The sequence below is a fragment of the Xenopus laevis genome, chromosome 1L, assembly GCF_017654675.1.
Source record: "Xenopus laevis strain J_2021 chromosome 1L, Xenopus_laevis_v10.1, whole genome shotgun sequence".
NCBI lineage: Eukaryota > Metazoa > Chordata > Amphibia > Anura > Pipidae > Xenopus > Xenopus laevis.
In genome coordinates, this window is record NC_054371.1 from 33,385,617 (window position 1) to 33,408,294 (window position 22,678).

The window sequence follows — 22,678 nt, forward strand, 5'->3', positions numbered from 1 at the left end:
ACGTGTCCCAACTTATTACTCCTTACCAACTGCCCTACAGACTATCCTTGTGGCAAAGTTTCATTGCTGCTGGTTATACTACATTTCAAGGGGACGGAATAGGTTTCTCAGAGGGCAGAACACAGTCATGACACCAGTACTGAAATGTGATGGCAGGAAGGTCTGTAGGCACATAAATCAATCAATAATTAAATTTCACAGTCTGCACATTGTCCCAGTCAATGGGCGATAACCTGGAATCATATGGCTGTCACTGGATACAATGTATGAAATGATTTAAAAAGACAGTTCGAAATTTTAAAGGAAGCCAACTGCTATGGAAGGGAAAGACTATACAATATACAAGGTATTTTTACTTACCGTAAAATCCTTTTCTAGACGGCCTGGACTGTCAGTGCAGACACCATGGGGTTAAGTATCCACCTCCGGAGGCAGGACAGAAGAAGAAGAAGAATCTCGGCTCCTCCCCCTTGATATAAGTTGCTTGCTCCTCCTGTTCCCCTCAGTTTGTGTATGTCAGCTTAGTTAGTAGGAGAACAGAGAGTAGAGTAGAGAGGAGCGACAAGAGATTCATATGCACAACATGCAATAACAATAACAATGAACAATGAACCATAAAACTGAACAGAAGGGTGGGGCTTACTGCACTGACAGTCCAGGCCGTCTAGAAAAGGATTTTACGGTAAGTAAAAATACCTTGTTTCTCTAGACCGGCCCTTCCTGTCAGTGCAGACACCATGGGGACGTTCAAAAGCTGTCCCACGTCAGGGTTGGGTTCAGATTAGAATTAGAGGTGCCCAAGTGCAGCCTGAAGCACAGTCCTACCGAAGGCTGCAGGTGCCGAATGGAACACATGTAATTTGTAAAATTTAACAAAAGTAGACAATGAAGCCCAAGTGGCCGCTTTACAAATTTGCTCAGGGGTAGCTAAATTGTGCAGAGCCCAAGAGGTACTCAGAGCTCTGGTGGAGTGTGCCCGGACCTTGAAGGGTCGGGCCTTTTTACTGATATCGTAAGCACAATTGATAGTGTCAACGAGCCATCGAGCTATGGTGCGTTTAGATGCAGGCGACCCTTGATTAGCACCATAAGTGACCAAAAAAGCATCAGTCTTTCGAAAGGACTTGGATCTGTCCAGATAATATCGCACCGCTCTGACCACATCCAGTTTGTGCAATGACTTCTCTTTGGCATTAGACGGGTTCGGACATAAGGAAGGAAGATTGATTTCTTCATTAATATGAAAGGCCGAGACAACTTTGGGTGTAAAGGATGGAATTGTCCTGAAAACTGCTCTATCCTGGTGAATTATGAGCCAGGGTTCTTTATGAGATAAGGCCGCTAAATCGGAAACTCGCCGAGCTGAGGTGATAGCCAAGAGAAAAGTCATCTTCCAGGTAAGGAACTTCAGTGGGCATGACGCCAATGGCTCAAAGGGAGGTCCTTGAAGGACATTCAAAACTGTAGTGAGATCCCATGGCGGTGTAGGGTCCCTATAAGGCGGTCTGACTTTACGTATGCCCTGCACCAATTGAACAATGTCCGGATCTCGAGCCCAGGGATGTTGAAGCAAGATCGACAATGCCGATAGCTGACCCTTCAAAGTTGCCAAGGAGAGACCCATGTGGAACCCCAGAGTGAGGAACTCAACAATCGTCAGTGTGGTGGCATGCCTCCATGGAGTATTTCTGGACTCACAGAAATCGATGAACGCTCTCCAAATCCTATAATACACTCTAGTAGTGGATGGCTTCCTGGCATGCATTAAAATGTCAGTGGCCTTGGCAGAAAACCCTTTGGACCGCCAGATCTCGGTTTCAATAACCAGGCCGTTAAATGGAGTCGCTGCAGATCGCCGTGTTTGATCGGCCCTTGAGTAAGTAAATCCGGACGAAGAGGCAGACGCCAAGGCGGAGCTGCCGACATCGTGATGAGGTCCGAGTACCATGCCCTCCTCGGCCAATCTGGAGCAATGAGGATGGTTGTCGTCCCCTCTTGCCGTACCTTGCGTATGATCCGTGGTAGAATTGCGAGAGGAGGGAAAGCATAGACTGTGTTGAAAATCCAAGGTATGACTAAGGCGTCCACATACGCCGCCCCCGGGTCTTGTGACCTGGTGCAGTATGTAGGAACCTTGTAATTGTGTCTTGACGCTAGTATGTCCACGTCTGGTAGGCCCCATCTGGCCACCAATTGTCGGAATGTCTCCGGATGAAGTGACCACTCTCCTGGATCTATCTGTTGTCGACTGAGATAATCCGCTTCCCAGTTGAGAACACCTGGGATGAACACCGCTGAAATGGCTGGGACGTGGCATTCTGCCCAACCGAGTATCTGAGCTACTTCTCGCATAGCTCGATTGCTGCGTGTTCCTCCTTGTTTGTTTATGTAAGCCACTGCAGTGGCGTTGTCTGACTGAATGCGGAGTGGTTGATTTGTCAACTCCCTTGACCAATGCAGGATGGCATTCCGTATTGCTCTGATTTCCAGCACATTTATAGGTATTCGAGACTCTTCTGGCGACCAGAGTCCCTGGCACGTGCGTGGTGGCCAAGTTGCTCCCCAGCCCGTGAGGCTGGCGTCTGTGGTGACTACCGTCCACTGATGGAGAGCCCATGACTTGCCCTGTGCTAGGTTGTGTGGAATCGTCCACCAATTGAGCGAAGCTTTGACCAACCTGCTGAGTGGTATCTGTTGAGAGAGGTCTAGATGATTCTTGTTCCAACTGTGTAGAAAATGATTTTGAAACAGTCGCATGTGGAAACGGCCGTATGGTAGCGCTTCCAACGCCGCCACCATGTAGCCCAGAAGTTGTAAGCACTTCTCCGCTGAAACTGTGTGTTGGAGGCGGACAACGTGGGCGGATTGCGTCAGCGTCCGAATCTTTTCCTGTGTCAAGGCGATGGTTTGTAGGGATGAGTCGAACCACATTCCTAAGAATTGGATGCGTTGTGTTGGAACGAGGTGGCTTTTGTTGAGATTCACTATCCAACCGAACCTCGTCAGAGTTGTGACACAGGTCTGGGTGTCCGTGAGACTCTGTTGGTAAGATGGAGCTCTGATGAGCAGGTCGTCTAGATACGGTGTGATGGAGATCCCTAGGCGCCTGAGGTGAGCAATAAGAGGGCTGAGTATCTTTGTGAACACCCTGGGGGCAGTGCAAAGGCCGAAAGGGAGCGCCGTGAACTGATAATGATCGTCCAGAATGGTAAACCTCAGATATCGTTGGGATGCCGGCCTGATCGGGACATGCAAGTAGGCATCCTGAAGATCCACCTTTGTCAGGTAGCAGCCTTGTGTCATGGACATCAGTACGGACCGGATGGACTCCATGCGGAATTTTTGTGTGGACACAAAGAGATTGAGGGACTTCAAATTGAGTACCGGTCGGAAAGATCCGTCCTTCTTTGAAACTAGAAATAAATTTGAATAGAAGCCCTTGTAACGTTCTGAAGAGGGAACCTTGGTAATGACATTGTTGCTGAGTAGATCTGAAACAATGTTTAGTAGAGCCGTTTTTCTGATAATACTTGTCGGATTGGTTGAGCGCTTGAACGTGCGAGGAGGTAGAGTCTTGAACGGGATTCGGTATCCTTCTGTGACGATGGAATTCACCCAATTGTCTTGAATGTGGGTGCGCCACAAAGGACAAAATTGCTGAAGCCGTCCGCCTACCCTTCCTGCACTTGATATCTGGAAGTCATGAAGAGGTAGGTTTGGGGGGTCCTGGTTTCCTGGCTTGTCGTGTTTGGTTGGACCAGGCCGGTCTACCCCTCTTGGCCTCACCCGCTGAGTGCGGATTCCGAAATGTGGAACTCCTGGAGGTACGAAAGGAGCGTCCTTGCGCACCCCATGATCTGTTGTATGGTCTGTGTGGTTGATCCGTTCTGGGTTTCTTCCCGGATGGTAGGAATGTGCTTTTCCCACCGGTGACCTCCGTAATAATTTGCTTGAGGTCAGGACCAAAAAGGGAGTCCCCAGTAAACTTCAGGTTAATCAACTTGTGTTTGGAGGCTGTGTCCCCTGACCAGTGCCGCAGCCACAGAGCTCTCCTTGCAACCACTGTGTCAACACTGGTTTTGGCCGCCAATCTGACTGTGTCCATGGCTGAGTCCGAGAGGAATGCCAGTGCGGAACTAAGTCTTTGTAGTTCCTCCTGTAACTCCACAGGTGGAGGAGGATTCTTTAACAGTTCTTGGCACCAGAATCTAGCCGTACGCGCTAGTCCTGCGGATGCCACAGCCGGTCTGAGGATAGCAGTGGCATGAGTGTAGCCTCGCCTTAAAGAGGTTTCCATCTTTTTGTCCATAGGTTCCTTGAAAGCAGCGTCCTCTGTTGGTAGTGTGGTTTGCTTGGAGAGGCGAGCTATAGCGGAATCTACTTTAGGAGCCTTGTCCCAAATTTTTTGCTGATCCTCTGGTATTGGATAATTGCTAAGGAAACGCTGAGTTAGTGCGAGGCGATGGTCAGGTCGAGACCATTCATTTTCTATCAATTGCGAAATAGATTTAAAAATGGGAAAGGCTCTGGAGCGCCGTGGTTGGACCCCTAGGACTCTATCAGCCTTCGAAGTGGCCGCTGTCTCGTCTTTGATTTCGAGTGTGGCTAGCATTTCCCGTAAGAGACGTTTTGCGGTGTCTGGTCCTGCAAGTGAACGATACTGTTGTTCCCTATCTGAGTTATCAGAGGAAATGTCGCTAGCCGATAATTCTCCTGGTTCTGGATCACTATCTTGATCACTAGTGTGACTTGAGTCAGAAGAATTTGCATCCAAGCTCATCTGAGCCCTTCGCTTCTTGGTATGAGGAATTGGATGCCTCATAGAGGATTGTATTGTGGACTTTATCCAATCAAATAATTCCTCCATCTGGGGAGGTTTTGCTGAAGTGGAAGGATCTTGTGCCTCAACATTCTGGGGACTACTATTAGATTGTAGCAAATGCGGTGGCGACAATGTCGGTGCAGAAATAGGTGGGTCTGTGCAATCCAAACAAATCTCTTGTTCCCCTTTACGCAAGGTATGCTTACAAGTCTTGCATTTTTTAAAGTGACTGGGAGCCTTTTTGCTCGTTGCCTTCCTTGTCTTTGGAGTATTGACAATGGTGGTCATATCCCTCCTAAGATCTTCCAGTTCTATCTGTGGATCCATAGTGAGGTATCTGTATAACAGAGATAAGACTAGCTTCAGTAACTGAACTGTACCAGGAGACACCCTTAATGTGTGTAGTGGGAGCAATCCTTAATAGTATGGACCTGTGTGTTAGAATGCTACACCAGTTCTGAGGATGGTGATAAATAAAAAGGAACCTCTGCCTGTAGGCATGAATAGGTTAATAAGGCTTGTGTCCAACAACCTAAATACCCCCTAGAGTGATCTGCCGTATAGGCATCAGTCTGGCAGTCTTGATGGGGATTAAGCCACGTAATAGCCTAAGGGCTGTGCTTTCCCCTGCGCTGACCAATATAACATATAGACAGCTGTGTTTGTAAGCACGTGAGGCAAAAACCTAAACTTTTTTTGGGTACCTGATGCGACTCAGCGTTGCTGCGCTATGGCGAGTAGCTGTGTGCTGATCGCGGTAAAAATCCAAGATGGCGGCCGCAGTACGCGTCACTGGATGTACGCATGCACGTTGCGCCTCACTTTGGCGCCTTTGGTAAAACCGGAAGTGCGCGCCGACCTGAAGGGCAGCAGAGGAATCGTTCCTCTCGCACCCCGAATCAGCACAGGGCCGTTCTCTGTGAGAAGGCAGGCTGTGTAAAGCAGTGTGCCCTTCCTCCAATACTGCCACCAATCCTGAGGATGGCCAAAGGCAGTTGAGAAACGGAATGGGGCTGCTATGAACTGAGCTAGGATGCCTCCTGCTCACTCGATCAGTCTTCTTTGTAGATAATAAAAGAAGAAAATGATGAATAATAAAAATAAACAGATAAAATAAAAAGTTAAATAAATATGCTGTCCTAACCTCCAGCAGGACAGAAGAAAAAAACTGAGGGGAACAGGAGGAGCAAGCAACTTATATCAAGGGGGAGGAGCCGAGATTCTTCTTCTTCTTCTGTCCTGCCTCCGGAGGTGGATACTTAACCCCATGGTGTCTGCACTGACAGGAAGGGCCGGTCTAGAGAAAGGATCCGTTATCCAGGAAGCTGCGAATTAGGTAAAGGCCATCTGTTGTAGACTCAATGTTATCCAAATTTTTTTACAAACTATTTCCTTTTTCCTCTGTAATAATAAAACAGTTCATTGTAATTGATCCAAACTAAGATATAATTAATCCTTATTGGAAGCAAAACCAGCATATAGGGTTTAATTTAAAGTTTACATGATTTTCTAGTGGACTTTAAGGTATGGAGATCCAAATTACAGAAAGATCATTATCAGGAAAACCCCAGATCCGGAGCATTCAGAATAATAGGTTGCATACCTGTACTGGTCCGAGTTTATAATGATGCTCGCAAAGGGACAAGCCATAAATTCGGAATGTCAAATCAAAATTGTTACATCTGCTTTTACACACCTCTTGGCCAGTAAGAAACAACAGAAGATCTCCTTCCTCCTCCTCACACATGTGAATCTGTATCACTGTTCGAATGGAAGCCTCTAGGTAATCCCGCTCCGGCTCTGGAGTGTAGAAGATTTCTACAGGGTGTGTTCGGCCAGGGATTGTTAAAAGAGGGCAGCTATCGAAATATACCTGGAATTTCCCAGCATCTAAAGTGGCACTCATAACTATAACCTGAGGGAAAGTAAGAGAGGAAAAAAAAAAAAGATATTAAATCACCCAAATTCTAAGTCTGTAACATGCCCTAAAACACTTTAAAGGCTCTTTACAAACCTCATGAAAAAACATGTTGTAAGAGTAACAATTAGAGAGAAAGCTAAAAATCAGCGAACCATTCAGTTAGACTATAGAAACAAAGATGACAAAGATTGTAAAGCTTAATGGCAAAAAAAATTAAAGTTTTATATACTTTAAAGTAAAAATATGTTTAAGTACAGCATATTACAATATTACTGTCAGTCGAGGAATTTTATGGTCAAAACTGTCAAATTTGACTATGAATTTGATTTTCAAGATTTATTATACGCTGGACCTTTAAGAACTCGAATTCAACTATTCGCCACCCAAAACCTGCCAAATTGCTGATTAAGTCAATGGGAGACGTTCAGGGATCATTTTTGAATTGTTTGCAGCCTTCCTGACATTCAAGTTGTGAGGTCGATACTATTCAACCGAGTTTAAAAATATTAGATTTTTATAATAAATTTCGATTGGTCGAATTTGATGTTTATGGGAGTTAAAAAAAAAAACAAAAAAACTCACATGAATTTGAAATTCGACCTTTGATACAGTAAATGGGCCTCTATGTATTTTTCTTCTGTCTTCCAAGCCAGTATCAGGTTTATTATGTTGCAGTATTTACCATTTACTGGTGTTCTGCACAGATAGCCAGTCAGCCCTGTTATAGCATTAGCACAATATTCTCTGGGAATCCCACCAAACACAGCAGGGCAATATATCAGAGGACCCTATTCAATCCCTGCCCTGATCTCACTATGGAACTAGCTGCCTCCAATAGAAGCTCATCTTCCGTCAAGTTCTAATCTAGACAATGTTTAAGGGCATAACATGGATTGCTCTGTAGTAGGTGCCTTAAAGCATTCTTGCATTTTGACCTCCAACACAACAGTGCATGCGCAAAATCTGAATAACACAATCAAAATAAAATGCCAGACATTTAACAATGATTTAAACAAAATCACATGAAAAGATAATTGGGAAGGAGTAATTGCCAAAATCCCTTGACAGGAGCACTAACCTTTAAGTCATTTCTTTGTCTTACAACTTCCTTTAAAACACCCATTAGGATATCTGTTGCTAAGGTCCTTTCGTGAGCTTCGTCAAGAATCACCACACCATAGCGTTCCAACAAAGGATCGTTCATGGCTTCTCGGAGTAACATACCATCTGTCATGTATCTGAAGGGAAAGAAAATAAAGTGATACAAATTAGAAAAAAAAATACATTAAAGCAGTACAAACAAAACAAAAAAAAAACAAATTCCTTCCCAATTTCTTGATTTTTTTTTCACTTTTTTTTTTGTTAGCTTCCCTAAGCTGCGGCCTTTGAATTAAACAGCAACTCGTTAAAAATATAAAAAAGGTAACATAGTAAGTTAGGTTGAAAAAAAAAAAAGACGTCTATCAACTTTTTTTTAACCTGCCATTTCAGTAGTTTAAAGAAATATCTAAGGAAGCAGGACCTACAAAAAGTGCTGACCTATAGGTTTGTCATATTGATGGGGACTAAACTCTACACTCAAAAAAGTTAACCAAAAGTGGGCTGAAAATATCCCAGAACTGGATGAGGAAATGTGGGAGGAGGCTCTGGACTTGGTTCCGGGGCTCACAAATCAAATTCTCCTCCATAGAGTGTACCTTACCCCACATAGGATAGCTAAAATCTACCAGGGAGCATCAGATGTAGGTCCTAAATGCTTAAATGATGTAGGAACCTATCACTGTGTTTTCTGGGATTGCCCCCAGATATAGAGCTTTTGGAGGGAAATATTGGCATATATAGAACGCATGTTAGACCTACCCCCCAGCTTAGGTCTCCTGGGGATCGCAGGAACACTACCCATGCACAATTACACAAAACCTTGCTACCTGCAGCTATTGTACTTCACTAAGAAAACAATATTATTACAATGGAAGTCAGTATCACCCCCTCATTGAGGTTCTGGAAAAAAACTAGTTAAAGGAAAGCTATACACCCAAAATGAATACTTAAAGGGATACTGTCATGGGAAAAAATTTTTTTTCAAAATGAATCAGTTAATAGTGCTGCTCCAGCAGAATTCGGCACTCAAATCCATTTCTCAAAAGAACAGACAGATTTTTTTATATTGAATTTTGAAATCTCACATGGGGCTAGACATTTTGTCAATTTCCCAGCTGCCCCTGGTCCTGTGACTTGTGCCTGCACTTTAGGAGAGAAATGCTTTTTGGCAGGCTGCCGTTTTTCCTTCTCAATGTAACTGAATGTGTCTCAGTGGGACATGGGTTTTTACTATTGAGTGTTGTTCTTAGATCTACCAGACAGCTGTTATCTTGTGTTAGGGAGCTGTTATCTGGTTACCTTCCCATTGTTCTTTTGTTTGGTTGCTGGGGGGGAAAGGGAGGGGGGTGATATCACTCCAACTTGCAGTACAGCAGTAAAGAGTGATTGAAGTTTATCAGAGCACAAGTCACATGACTTGGGGCAGCTGGGAAATTGACAATATGTCTAGCCCCATGTCAGATTTCAAAATTGAATATAAAAAAATCTGTTTGCTCTTTTGAGAAATGGATTTCAGTGCAGAATTCTGCTGGAGCAGCACTATTAACGGAATCATTTTGAAAAAAACTTTTTTTCCCACGACAGTATCCCTTTAAGCAACAGATAGTTTATATCATATAAATTGGCATATTCAAGAATCTCACAAAACTGGTCTATATATTTAAGTAAATCTTGCCCTTTTACATCTCTTGCCTTGAGCCACCATTTTGTGATAGTCCCTGTGCTGACTCAGATCACCTGACCAGAAATACTACAACTCTAACTGTAACAGGAAGAAGTGTGGAAGCAAAAGACACAACTCTCTGTTAATTGGTTCATGTGATCTAACAAGTATGGTTTGTTGATAGGTTTGTGTGCACAGTGAAACCTACGATCTCAGGGGGCGGCCCTTAGTTGGGACTTTTCTATTTAGGATTACCCAATGGCAGATAGTACTAAAAAAGTATATTATGAAAATGGTTTATTTACATGAAGCAGGGTTTTATATATGAGCTGTTTTATGCAATATCTAGTAGTTTTCCTTTAACAAATCCTTGGATAAACAAAAACTGATATATATGGCACGAGGAAGCCCTGATAAATTAGAAGAAATCTGGGGCCCATGGTTAGAATGTCAAACCCAAAGGTGTGAACAGATACCAGTCTACCTAATGCCCCCTTGTGGGGCCTAATCCGGCCAACTGGACTCATGCTTCTTTTCTTCTCTTTTTCCTTCTTATGTACCAGTGTTATGTATAGTATGTGTGCTTGAAAAAATAAAGTTATAACGTACTTCAAGATTGTTTTTGCACTGCTGCAGTCTTCAAATCTGATGGAATAACCAACTTCCTGACCCAACATGACATCCATTTCATCGGCAACTCTTTGAGCCACACTCATGGCGGCCACTCTTCTTGGCTGGGTACAGGCAACAGCTCTTTTGGGACCAGGCAATGATCTCATGTAGTCTACACACCACTGTGGAATCTAAATACATGATGGTATCAGTTAGTGTGGATATCTAGCAGGAAAGTACGGTAAGTCACAGAAGTCATTTTTCATTTCAAGGATTTGATACGAAGTCACATTTCAATGTGTATGGGGAGGAGTCTGTTTATACAGATTACTAAAACAAAAAACACAAAAAAAAATCACTTGTTTCTTGCCTGTGGAAACCCTGCAGGAAAGAAGTGTCCTATCTTGAACAAACCCTAAGGGCTGGGACACACTGGGCGATTTGGGGAGATTTAGTCGCCTGGCGACTAATCGCCGCGACTTTCCACGACCAATCTTCCCCGAATGCTTCCCCTCGCTCTGCGCCTGGCTAAAATGAAAAATCGCCTGCGCTAATCACATGCGGCGATTCGTTTTCCGAAGTCGCCCGAAGTTTCCTCGTGAGGCAACTTCGGGCGACTTCGGAAAACGAATCGCCGCGTGTGATTAGCGCAGGCGATTTTTCATTTTAGCCAGGCGCAGAGCGAGGGGAAGCATTCGGGGAGAAAAGTCGCTGCGATTAGTCGCCAGGCGACTAAATCTCCCCAAATCGCCCAGTGTGTCCCTACCCTAAAACCACTCCTGTGAAGTTAGGATTTTGAAGTAGAAGGGGTGGTAGAAATATGCTATATCTAAATTAAATTAATAAAGGGTTTGTTCACCTTTGAGAACTTTTAGTATGTCGTAGAGAGTGATTTTTTGCGACAATTTGCAAAGAATTTTAATTTTTTATTATTTGTGGTTTTTGAGATATGAAAGGACAATTCAACCCATAATAAAAAAACCCCTCCCCCTCCTGCCCCCAAGCCTACCTACACCCCCCCCCTGGGCAAATGCCCCTATTTTTTTTTTACTTACCCCTCCGTGCAGATTCTGGCCTTGAAGTTCACAGCAGCCATCTTGTTCTCCGGTAATCTTTGTGTCTTCCCCGGCATTTTCGGCGCATGTGCAGTTGGGAGTAAATTTCCGGTCCCAGACCACTGCACGAAAGTCATGGAAATTTCCGTGATTTTCGGCACATGCACAGTGGTTCGGGACCAGAAATTTGCTCCAACTGCGCATGCGCCGAAAATGCCGGCAAGAGACAAAGATTACCAGAGAAGAAGATGACTGCTGTGAACTTCAAGGCCAGAATCTGCACGGAGGTGTTAGTAAAAAATTAGGGGCATTTGACCGGGGGGGGGGGGGGGGCGGTTGGTTTTTTATTACTGGTTAAAATTCTCCTTTAAGCTTTTTATTCAGCAGCTCTGCAATTTCAGCAATCTAGTTGCTAGGGTCCAAATTACCCTAGCAACCATGCACTGATTTGAATAGCAGACTGGAATATGAATAGGAGAGTCCTGAATAGAAAGACAAGTAAAAAAACAGCAATAACAATACATTTGTAGCCTTACAGAGTAATTGTTTTTTAGATAGGGTCAGTAACCCCCATTTGAAAGCTGGAAAGAGTCAGAAGAAGCAGGCAAATCATTCAAGAACGATAAAGACAAATTAATAAGTTGCTTAGAATTGGTCATTGTATAACATACTAACATTTAACTGAAAGGTGAACCACTCCTTTAAAACTCCTTCTGCTAACCATCAAAGCCTTTCACAACTTTGTTTGATCGTTCCACTTAGATCCAGACTTTTCCCTCCCACCCAAATCCTTGGAAATCTCTGCCTTAAACTTTTTTTGTTACACCTAACCTCTGGAATTGGCATTTTCAAAATGAACCTAAAATTCACATCTTGAACACTTAGTATCTGACTTTATCAGAGTAATTATAATTCAATATGCACTACCAACTTTAAATGTGTGCCTTTAAATTAACCACATACTTAGAGGCACATTTATCAAGGGTCGAATTTCTAATTCATGAGTTTAACTGCCATTTACTCCCATGAACTCGAAATTCAACCAATCGATCCAAATTCGATTTGAATTTTAAAAACTTGGTTCAAGTTTATTTCTCAGAAAAAAATCTCGAATGTCAGGAAGGCTGCAAACGCCAAATTGATCCCAGTCTCCCATTGACCTACAATTCGGCAGGTTTTAGGTGGGGAAAAGTCAAATCCGAGTGCTTAAAGGGCCAGAGTATGATAAATCTTGAAAATTGAATACTTTTTTTTTTTTTTTAAATTCTAATCGAATTTTAAAAATCCTGACAGTTTTGACCATAAAGAAACTAGAGAACTTGAATTTTCAATTTGACCATTGATAAATCTAGCCCTTAGAGTGTCAGTTCTATAGAGCAGGAACCAAACATAAAAGGCTGAAGGCGCACACTCATACGCAAACAATACAAAAAAATCAAATATCTGCGAGGTGCTAATCCTAAAGGAGGCTGCCCACCTGTAGTCTCCACATAAATCATGCATGGAAGAAAAATACGGATTGCACACTCTATTGAATCAAAAAAGAAAATTTATTACATGCTAGTTACACCAGCAGAATTCCATTGAGGTGCACTAGCAACTTGCCATTACAGCCTTATATCCATTTTGATATTCCCCCCCCTTGCGATGTACTTGTAGCCCTTCAGAAACAAACACTTCCATTTGTTGGAATGCATTTGCATACCGGAAGTGTTCCCATAATGCACGTGGCTCATACTGATCACTGTGGGCAGCGGAAGTGACATCACACGCGCTGATGCGTGCCTGTTTTCTAATGATGTGAATTACATTACACAAGGTATTTAACCAAGATGAATGTATAACTCTTTCTGCCTTTTTTTTTATTATTATTTTTGTGCCCCTGATGAAGACCTTTTGAGGTGGAAACTATAGAGCAGGAACCACCTGCCTTCAGTGATAATCATTATTTGAAATAAATACGCATTGCTACAATGTTGGCTCACCCCGTCTGCTTATTGTTGTATTGTAAACCTACTAATCCTTGCCAGAAAACCTGGACCAATACAAAACTTAAAAACTTACCTGAGTGGTTTTCCCAGATCCAGTTTCGCCAACCAGTACGAAGCTCTGATTCTTCATTAGAATTTCGGTAAAGCGTTCTTTGTATTCCCATACTGGCAACAGTAGCCTCTTTTTCAAGATGTCATAGTAGCGAGGAGTGTGCGGTAAATTGGTAAATGGATTAATGCCTTGAGCAACTGCTGCTGGTTTTAGAGTAGGCATTGCACCAGCCGTTATAAAAGGAGAATTTGATGAACCGCGCGAGTCTTTATCCTTGTCTCTGTCCCTTTCCCTATCTCTGTCACGATCCCGGTCTCGATCCTTAGAACGGTCATCTCTCTCTCGATCTCGGTCTTTTCTAGGACAGAGAAAACAATATATGTTATCATCACAGGTAAGATTTTATCTATAATCAAAAATGTACATAATAAAAAGTCTTAAGGCTGCCCACGTCTAGTAACCAATAGCAACCAGGTGTTTTACAACCAGCTGACCATTTAATGCTACCTGCTGATCGGTTCCTCTGGTTTACTAGTTACTAGTAGCAGACAATTATCTCTTAAAGGGGTTCACCTTCCAAACACTTTTTTTTTTCAGTTCAGTTGTTTTTAGATTGTTCACCAGAAATAAAGATTATTTTCAATTACTTTCCATTATTTGTTTTTTTAACTGTTTTTCCAAAATCTAAGTTTAAAGTTGAATGTTCGTGTCTCTGGTGTTTGAGTCTGGCAGCTCAGTAATTCAGGCGCAGACTCTCAACGGTTACAATTTTTCAACATTTAGTTGATCCATTTCTCAGCAGCATCTCTGGAGTATTAGCAACTATTGTATCAATTCTAACAGCTGCCTGTAATGAAACCCAGAGATTCTGCTCAGCAGGGATAAACATAACAAATGTATCAACTAAATGTACACATTTAGAACAGTTTACAGGGTCGGCGACCCCCCAGAGCTGCTTTAGAAGGTGAAAAATTACACTTTACACCAATATTCAACAAATAGTGACACATAGAAAATAGAAAGCCATTGGAAAAAGTTATTTCTGTTGATCTATCTGAAAACAACTAGTTGTTTGAAGGTGAACAAACCCTTTAACACTCTTTGCAGATCAAAGCTTGGACCAGATAGGCAACTTTTATAACTTTAAATGACCAACGTCACCAAAAACATTACCCGTGATAGACAAAAGCGGTGAAGATACTCTAATGAACTACATTTTCTTCCACAGCAACAGATGCTTGCAGCTATAATGCACCAAGTTTCCATTGCTGCCTATACATTAGCCAGGAAAATCTCCATAAACAGTTTATTATTTTTTGCTTATTACAGAGTTCCTAATGCATTCGTGTGAGAGAGCAGTGTATCTGTAGGGTATTCAATAACAATGTCACTATAAATGTTGTGCCCAGTGCAATACAGTTGAGACACAGTTAGAGGCCGTTTCTTGGCCAGTGTTTTTCAGCAGGCAGATTGTCAGGCCCATTGTGACATTACTCATAAAATCCCACATCACCCTAATGGTCTCTGCAACCCATCTGGTATCCTATATGCCATTAAACTTGTCATAACCCTGCTTTACTTTACAAAATCCTCCTAAGAAAAGATTCAGAAAGTAGGCGGGTTACAGCTACTTGGGCTGCCTGCCCTGACTGACTTTTTATTGTGTAAGGATCAGTTACCTGTAGACTAGGCTTGGGTGAATTCGACCAGTTTCTATGGGCGTCAAATTTGTTGACGGGCAGCAAATTTTTTTCACGCACATCTTTTGATGTGTACATGCAGCGAAATATGTGGCCATCCCTACTGTAGACACTACGTGTGCTACTGAACATATTACAGTAGAACCCACATTTTACCAGCAGAAAATTGTGTAGCATCCAGGAAGATGTATTATGCATAATATATAGGTGGGAGCACAAAATAATCAGGGGATGTAAAATCGAGGTTTTACTGTATCCCTTACAGAATGGGAATCTCTCTCAAATGGTATATTTGCCAGGTTGCCGAGCTGGATTTAAGAAGCAGGGAATGTACCCGACTAATTTACAACTGAATTTTGCACATTATTAAACGCTGCATAAAAAAAATAATCCAAAACAATTAAAACCCTGTACTGTATTAAATGGGTTGTTCACCTTTAAATTAACTTTTAGTATGATGTAGAGAGTGATATTCTGAGACAATTTGCAATTGGTTTTCTTTTTTCTTTTTTTTTGTGTTTTTTTGAGTTATTTAGATTTTATTCAGCAGCTCTGCAGCTTGCAGTATCAGCAATCTGGATGCTAAGGTCCAACTTACCCTAGCAACCATGTACTGATTTGAATAGGAGACTGGAATATTAATAGCAGAGGATATAAAGGAGCATTTGTTTTTAGACCCCCATTTGAAATCTGGAAAGTCAGAAGAAGGAGGCAAATAACTCAAAAACTATAAAACAAAATAATGAAGACCAATTGAAAGGTTACTTAGAATTCTAGCACATACTAAAAGTTAACTTAAAGGCAAATCACCCCATTAAGCAGAAACTAAATACAAGTCAAAAAATAAATAAATAAAGTCCTTTAATAAATCCGCCCCTAAATAAAATGGGATTTACGTTTATAAAACTACTGCCTAGAGCACTACAGAAATGCCAAAGTCCAGCCATTTATCAGCACTTCTCAGGGGTCTATTTATCACGCTGTGTAAAAGTAGGTACAGATGCAACCACTCACACAAATAGGCAGTCGGATTTAGTCACACTAAAAGAACAGATTCAATCTTGGGCTAGTTAACCAGATGACTAAACCAACCATTGTGAAGGTGGCCATACAAGTTTCCTGGAAAGATCGTAAGTGCAATGTCTATGGCACCATTAAGGCTCTTACACACGGGTGGTTTTTCCTGCGCTCCCCTGCATTTTGCTTTATTCCGTTTAGCCGCAGGAGAGCGCAGGAGTAGACGCAATCAATTATTGTGAAGGGGGCTGTACTCAGACGCATGTAAGCGCCAAATGCAGGTGGGGTGCAGCATGTTGCATTCGGCGCATACATGCATCTGTGTGAGTACAGCCCCTTTCACAATAATTAATCTACTGCGCTCCCCTGCGGCTGAATGTAAGAAAGCACAACGCAGGGGAACGCAGGAAAAACTGCCCGTGTGTAAGAGCCCTAAGACATTTACCACCTGTTTAGCCAATGAACAGCCTTACTGGCTTAAAGGAACAATAACACCAACAAATGAGTGTTTTAGAGTAAAGAAAATATAATTTACTGTTGTGCTGCACTGGTACAGCGGGTGCATTTGGTTCAAAAACTTGTTTATAGTTTATATAAACAAGTTGGTGTGTAGCCATGGGGGCAGCCATTCGAGCACAGGATACACAGTAGATAACATAAGCTCTGTAGTAAACAATGGGATTCTTCAAAACTTATCTTATCTATTGTGTATCCTGTGCTTGAATGGCTGCCCCAATGACTACACAGCAACCTGTTTATATAAACTATAGTTGTGTTTCTGAAGAAAACAGATCAGTTTTACTAGTGCAGAGCAACACTGCTTTATATGGTCATTCTTTTAAGACACTTTCATTTTTTAGTGTTGCTGTTCCTTTAAATTACATGTAGCTAAACAGATTAAAGGCAGAGCAGACCCTGTACAGTAACATGCCCAATGTGTATTGTGGCCAGCACACAATATTAGAAAAACTGGTACATGTGTGGCCATCTTTGAAAGTGGACAGGTCATGGAACGCTCCATGATGAATTTTAATATCCTTATGGACTACATTGTTTTTATATCTTGTGGCATCACTATATATAAGCTTATTGGGATATGCATGGCTTGTTTAGTACAGGATGATTAAAAAACAAAAAAAAAATCACTCCTTCATTTGCAGATTCATCAATAGAGCATATAGGGGGGTAGAGGATACCCCAAAATGGCAACAGCACAATTATAGTTTTGAAAAAACAGGGAAAACTGGAGGATGCCTATAGGGATTTTCTACTCAGTGTAGAAGTTCTGGGCACCCCATGGTGTCAGTTTAGCTGGCCAGTAGAAAAAACATCATGAACATAAAACATACGTCCTATCCCCATGAGGACCCAACAAAAACTGGGCTGAGCTCTGTCTGCTGGGTGTGTAGCCATTGGAAGATGAGCCAGTTCTTATTTTGGTGTTGTGTCCTGCCTCCTAGTGGTACTAGTTATACCCCACTGTCCCGGTGTCCCCAAAGCAGACCTGGAGAAATAGGGAAAAATGCAAGCGTTGCCATTATCCTAAATTGTTAAAAGTGTTGATTTTGTGGGGGTTAGAAGTCCTTTATATGAACAAACAGTAACAGAGGGACACAAGGAACAGCTTGGGAGAACTAAAGCTCAATGAATCTAGCTAGAAATGCTACACTCTATTGCCGTAAGCTTCTAAACCTGCCCAAATCATTAACCCAGTATTGTCAGCTTCTATGACATACATAAGCTTGGTCTCTACTAATGTGTTGAAGACCCACTAAGCTAAGCAACTCAACAGCAACGTAGAGCACACTGAGCATGTGCAGTGCCACTGACACAGATGATGGTCTAACAAGCTCCATGATATCTGTGCCCCTGTGCTTTAGTTCTCCGTTTAACCAAGTAGTTACCACTCCCTTCCTGCCCTGTTATGGTCAAGTCTCCTTAAAAGCACTGGAACAGCAAATATGTAAAGTTTAACTAAAACATTTACAAACGATAAATAAAAAATGTGTACATATTAGCACAACCTATGCACAAATATTTAAATCCTTGAAGGGAAGGAAATTTCCCATTTGCTGCACTAGGGCAAATTAGTCCCGTGTCAGTAATTTATTTAGTGTCTCCTCCAATCACAAATGAATTGCTGAGTGAACATTTTCAACTCATACATTGTTTAATCTACTTGAGGAAGCTAAATAAACATAAAAGCATTAGTGCTACAATCTATCACTAAGGGCCCCCATACACTGATATAGCTGCTGATAGGTTAAATGGGTGGTTCCCTTTTAGGTTCCTTTTTAGTATTTTACTGAATGACCACTTTTATACAACGTTTCAATTGGTCTTCATTATTTATTTTTGTTCTAGTTTTAATTATTTACTTTCTTCTACTGATGCTTTCCAGCTTTCATATGGGGGTCACTGACCCAATTTAAAAAGTAAATGCTTTGTAAGGTTACAAATGTATTGTTATTGCTACTTTTTATTACTCATCTTTCTAAACAGGCCTCTCCTATTCATATTCCAGTCTTTTATGCAAATTGATGCACGGTTGCTAGAGTAACCTGGACCCTAGCAACCGTAGCTGACATCGCAAACAGGACAGCTGCTGAATAAAAAGCTAAATAACAAAACACAAATACAAAATGAAGACCAATTGCAAATTGTCTCAGACTATACCTCTCAACAACATATTAAAAGTTAATTTAAACAACCCATTGAAGTCAGCATCTTATTGGGCAGTGAATGAAGCTCTCAGACGGGCTTGCTCAATCGATATCTGGCCCAAAATTGGCCTCGAGGTGGGCATATAAGGGAGAGATCTGCTTGGCTGGCGACGTCAAACTAGCGGCTCTTCCGATGTATGGCCAGCTTAAAAAGGTGTTCCCGCCGGCTAGAATGTGAATCGCCAGCGAGATGGCACTCGATCACTTTGGCTTTCCGAAGTTGCCTCTGGTGAATTCGGAAAGCCAAAGTGATCAGAGTGCCATCCCGACGGCGATTCACACTCTAGCCCAGTGATCCCCAACCAGTAGCTCGTGAGCAACATGTTGCTCTCCAACCCCTTAGATGTTGCTCCCAATGGCCTCAAAGCAGGTGCTTATTTTTTAAATTCCAGGCTTGGAGGCAAGTTTTGGCTGCATAAAACCAGGTGCACTGCCAAAAAAAGTCTCAATGTAGGTTGACAATCCACATAGGGACTGCCACAGCCCTTATTTGGCACCCGAGGAACATTTTTCATGCTAGTGTTGCCCCCCAACTCCTATTACTTCTTAATTTTGCTCACGGGTTCTAAAGGTTGGGGATCCCTGATCTAGCCAGCAGGAAGGCGATTCACACTCTAGCCAGCAGGAAGGCATTGCAGGTAGATTAGTCGCCCGAAGAAGAGATTTCTCACTGGGCGACTAATCTACCCGAATTGCAGCATGTGCCACCACCCTAAAGGCCAACTAACCTTTTCATTATCCAATCGCATCAACTTTTTGTTTGATGTCGAGACAATGTGCAAATGATTTTCATTTTTTATTATTTGTGGTTTTTGAGTTATTTAGCTTTTTATTCAGCAGCTATTCAGTTTGCAATTTCACCAATATGGTTGCTAGGGTACAAATTATCATAGCAACCATGCACTAATTTGAATAAGACCAATATGAATAGGAGTGGGCCTGAATAGAAAAAGGAGTAACCGAAAGTAGCAATATCAATAAATGTGTAGCCTTAGAGAGCATTTGTTTTTTTGTTGGGGGGACAGTGACCAACATTTGAAAACTGGAAAGAGTGAGTAGAAAGCAAATTAAAAAACTATAGCTAAATAATGAAGACCAATTGAAAAGTTGCTTCAAATTGCCCATTCTATAACATAGCACTGCTCAACATGTTGGCGCTCTAAAAATACTTAATAATAATTCTAAAAATTAAGTTAAATGTGAAGCACCCCTTTAAGTGGGAAAAGAACACTTGCAAACTGTGGAATTCTTGTTCAGTTTCGGATGAGTTCAATTACATTCTTCTCATATACCGTGTGTAAATTTAGATAAAGTAAAAAAGAAAAAAAAAGTTCAATTCCCATTACTAGAGAAGATCCCTCAAGGCAAAAAAAAAAAAAAACATGATGCAACTTTGCCAGCCCCGTTGTGTGGCTCAGAACAATCTGGCACATATTGGTCCCTACAGAGTCACTTCCACATGAAGAAGCTATGATCTGTATAGAATACACAAGAGCCATGAATATCTTGTAAATTATATCTTTATAAACCGCGAGTTCTGATGTCATCAGTTATAAACAGTGAGTTCTGATGTCATTTCTGTCACATGACTCACTGAAACTTGTGTATTATAATAAATAAAGTACCCCCTCTTGTAAATTATAAGGATATTAGAAGTTACCTTGGAGTTCCATGACCTGTATAAAAGCACTCGGCCTTCGGCCTCTTATATGGTCATGAAACTCGGTAACTTATAATAACCTTATATTTTACAAGAGGGGGTACTTTATTCACTATATAAACGGAGCTTAGTGATGTCATGGTTATAGACGCAGCTTAGTGATGTCATCTGTAACTTGACTCACTGAAACATGCGTATTAGAATAAATAAAGTACCCCGTGTTGCAAAACATGAGAAGTTGCCTTGGAATTCCATGACCTGTATAAATGCACTTGGCCTTAAGCCTTGTGCTTTTATTTGGTCTTTGCCAGGATATAATCCCTTAGTTACAAAAGCAAAAAATAGGGAGAGACTTACGGTTAATGAAGACAGGCCAAATATTAAAGTGAACCTGTCACCCAGACACAAAAATAATAAAAGTCCTTTTCAAATTAAACATGAAATCCAATTTCTATTTTTTATTAAAGCATTCATAGCTGTTGTAAACTCATTTAAAAATTTCAGCTGTCAATCAAATAGCGCTCTCATTTTTTTTTTATTTGGGCTCCGTCTTCACTTACAGCCTCCCACTATTTTTTGCTTTTGCAACTAAATGATGTATAACCCTTGGACTGGGGCTACTTTGGGATGTGGCTACTGTGCATATCTTTTTTTTTTACTCCATTGAACAAGAAATTTTTGAACTATTGTTAGAGGTGGAAGCACACACCACATCTATAAGGGCTGAGACACACGCTGCTACTTTGGGAGAATAGTCACGACAAATCGTTTCTTCAGGCGACTAATTTTCCTAAACTGCCTTCCCACTGGCTAGAATGTAAATCGCTGGCGGGATGGCACTTGGACCGATTTGCTTTCTGAAGCTGCCCCACGAGGAAACTTCGGGCGACTTTGGAAAACCAGAGCAATCTGAGTGCCATCCTGCCGACAATTTACATTCTAGCCGGTGGGAAGGCAGTTTAGGTAGATTAGTCGCCCGAAGAAGCGATTTGTCGCTGGGCAACTATTCTCCCGAAGTAGCAGCGTGTCTCTGCCCTTAGAATATAATCCCTTCCCTGAAAATAAGAAAGCATAACTAAAGAGAATGTCTTTCTAAGTAACTCTCCAATACACATTTGTTAAATACGTGCAGCGGTGTTAAGGAACTGCCCACAAAACCTGTGTGTCTCTTTGAGCACTGCTGGATCCGACTGTTGATACAATTTAGCTTCAAGCCTAGACAGGGCTGGACTTTACTACATTGTTTCAAAAGTCACAAACACCGCGGGCACAGATTGGTCAGGGAAACACAGAAGCATCTTTCAACTAGAATAATATGTATAAGGAATGTATAAAAATAATGCAAACATATAACAGTATATGCATGGGGAAAGTTGCTTAGATTTAGATTTTATTGCGTAATGTAAGAAAAAACAACAACATTATTTGGGTGACTTGCCCTTTAACTCGTGCCTCGTTATCATGATTACCTGGCAGCGGTATATGAATACAGGACTAACCAGTGTTCCCGTGTAATGAAGCAGACCTAAAGGTAGGCCATAGGCGCAGGCAGAACGTGCCAGACATACACAGCACACTAGCACCTTGGGGCCTCCATTTCCCCTCGCCCACACCATCATACAAGGAAGACAATGGATTCCGCGAGTCGCGGTTTTCCTTGACCCCTCCACCTACCCGTCGCCGCTTCTTTTCTTGCTCGTGACATAGTCGTCCCCGAGGTCCAGCCGGTGCCGCTTCGACATAACCGCAGCCGTTCCACTAAACCACCTCTCGCAAGTGCTGCCGCCTCCGGGGCCGGGTCACGTGGGAAGGAACAACGCCGGAGCGCTACACACTGCGAGGTAAGCCACACGCACGCGCAGAGACTACAGCATGCTGGGACGAAATGCGCTATGACGTATCAGGCTAGGTGCGATTCCATTGGTCAGTATACGCTTGTGTAGAAACACGGAGACAATCATCGCGCGTTTACGCTATGGAAGGTTCTAGTTGGTAAAGTCGACGTCACCGGGGCGGTGCTTAGAGTCACCAGGGTATCTGATTGGTGGACTTACTAGGTTTTCATTCAGCGCACAGCTACACGTAAAGCCGTAATGGTGACCCGCCAACGTGCTGTATATTGTATCAGGATCCCATGGACCCTTTTCAGTGACAGGTTCATGGGCTCCTGATAAAAACTGATGTTACTGTATGTAAATGAGATCTCAACTGCAAGCTCCTCTGGGGCAAGAATACATGTGAATTAAGTATCCCTGGAATTCTGCTCTTGTGCCTCGCCTGTCACACAACACATCTCTGTCCGCACTGCAAAAATGGCATCAAATGACGTGAACGATTATTTTAAAAGCAAATCTGCTGCGT

General features: G+C 42.2%; 1 protein-coding gene across 1 annotated transcript in view; it reads right to left on the minus strand.

Annotated features, from left to right (window-relative positions):
- The window catches only part of dhx15.L (DEAH-box helicase 15 L homeolog), a 40,664-nt gene extending 18,402 nt beyond the window's left edge, over positions 1 to 22,262 (minus strand). The window contains exons 1-5 of the mRNA XM_041588301.1: positions 21,992 to 22,262; positions 13,239 to 13,575; positions 10,117 to 10,310; positions 7,822 to 7,981; positions 6,519 to 6,737 (exon numbers count right to left, since the gene is read on the minus strand). Of these exons, the coding sequence (XP_041444235.1) occupies positions 6,519 to 6,737; positions 7,822 to 7,981; positions 10,117 to 10,310; positions 13,239 to 13,575; positions 21,992 to 22,059 (978 nt within the window). The 5' untranslated portion in view covers positions 22,060 to 22,262. The remainder of the gene's footprint in view (positions 1 to 6,518; positions 6,738 to 7,821; positions 7,982 to 10,116; positions 10,311 to 13,238; positions 13,576 to 21,991) is intronic.
- Positions 22,263 to 22,678: the final 416 nt, after the last annotated feature.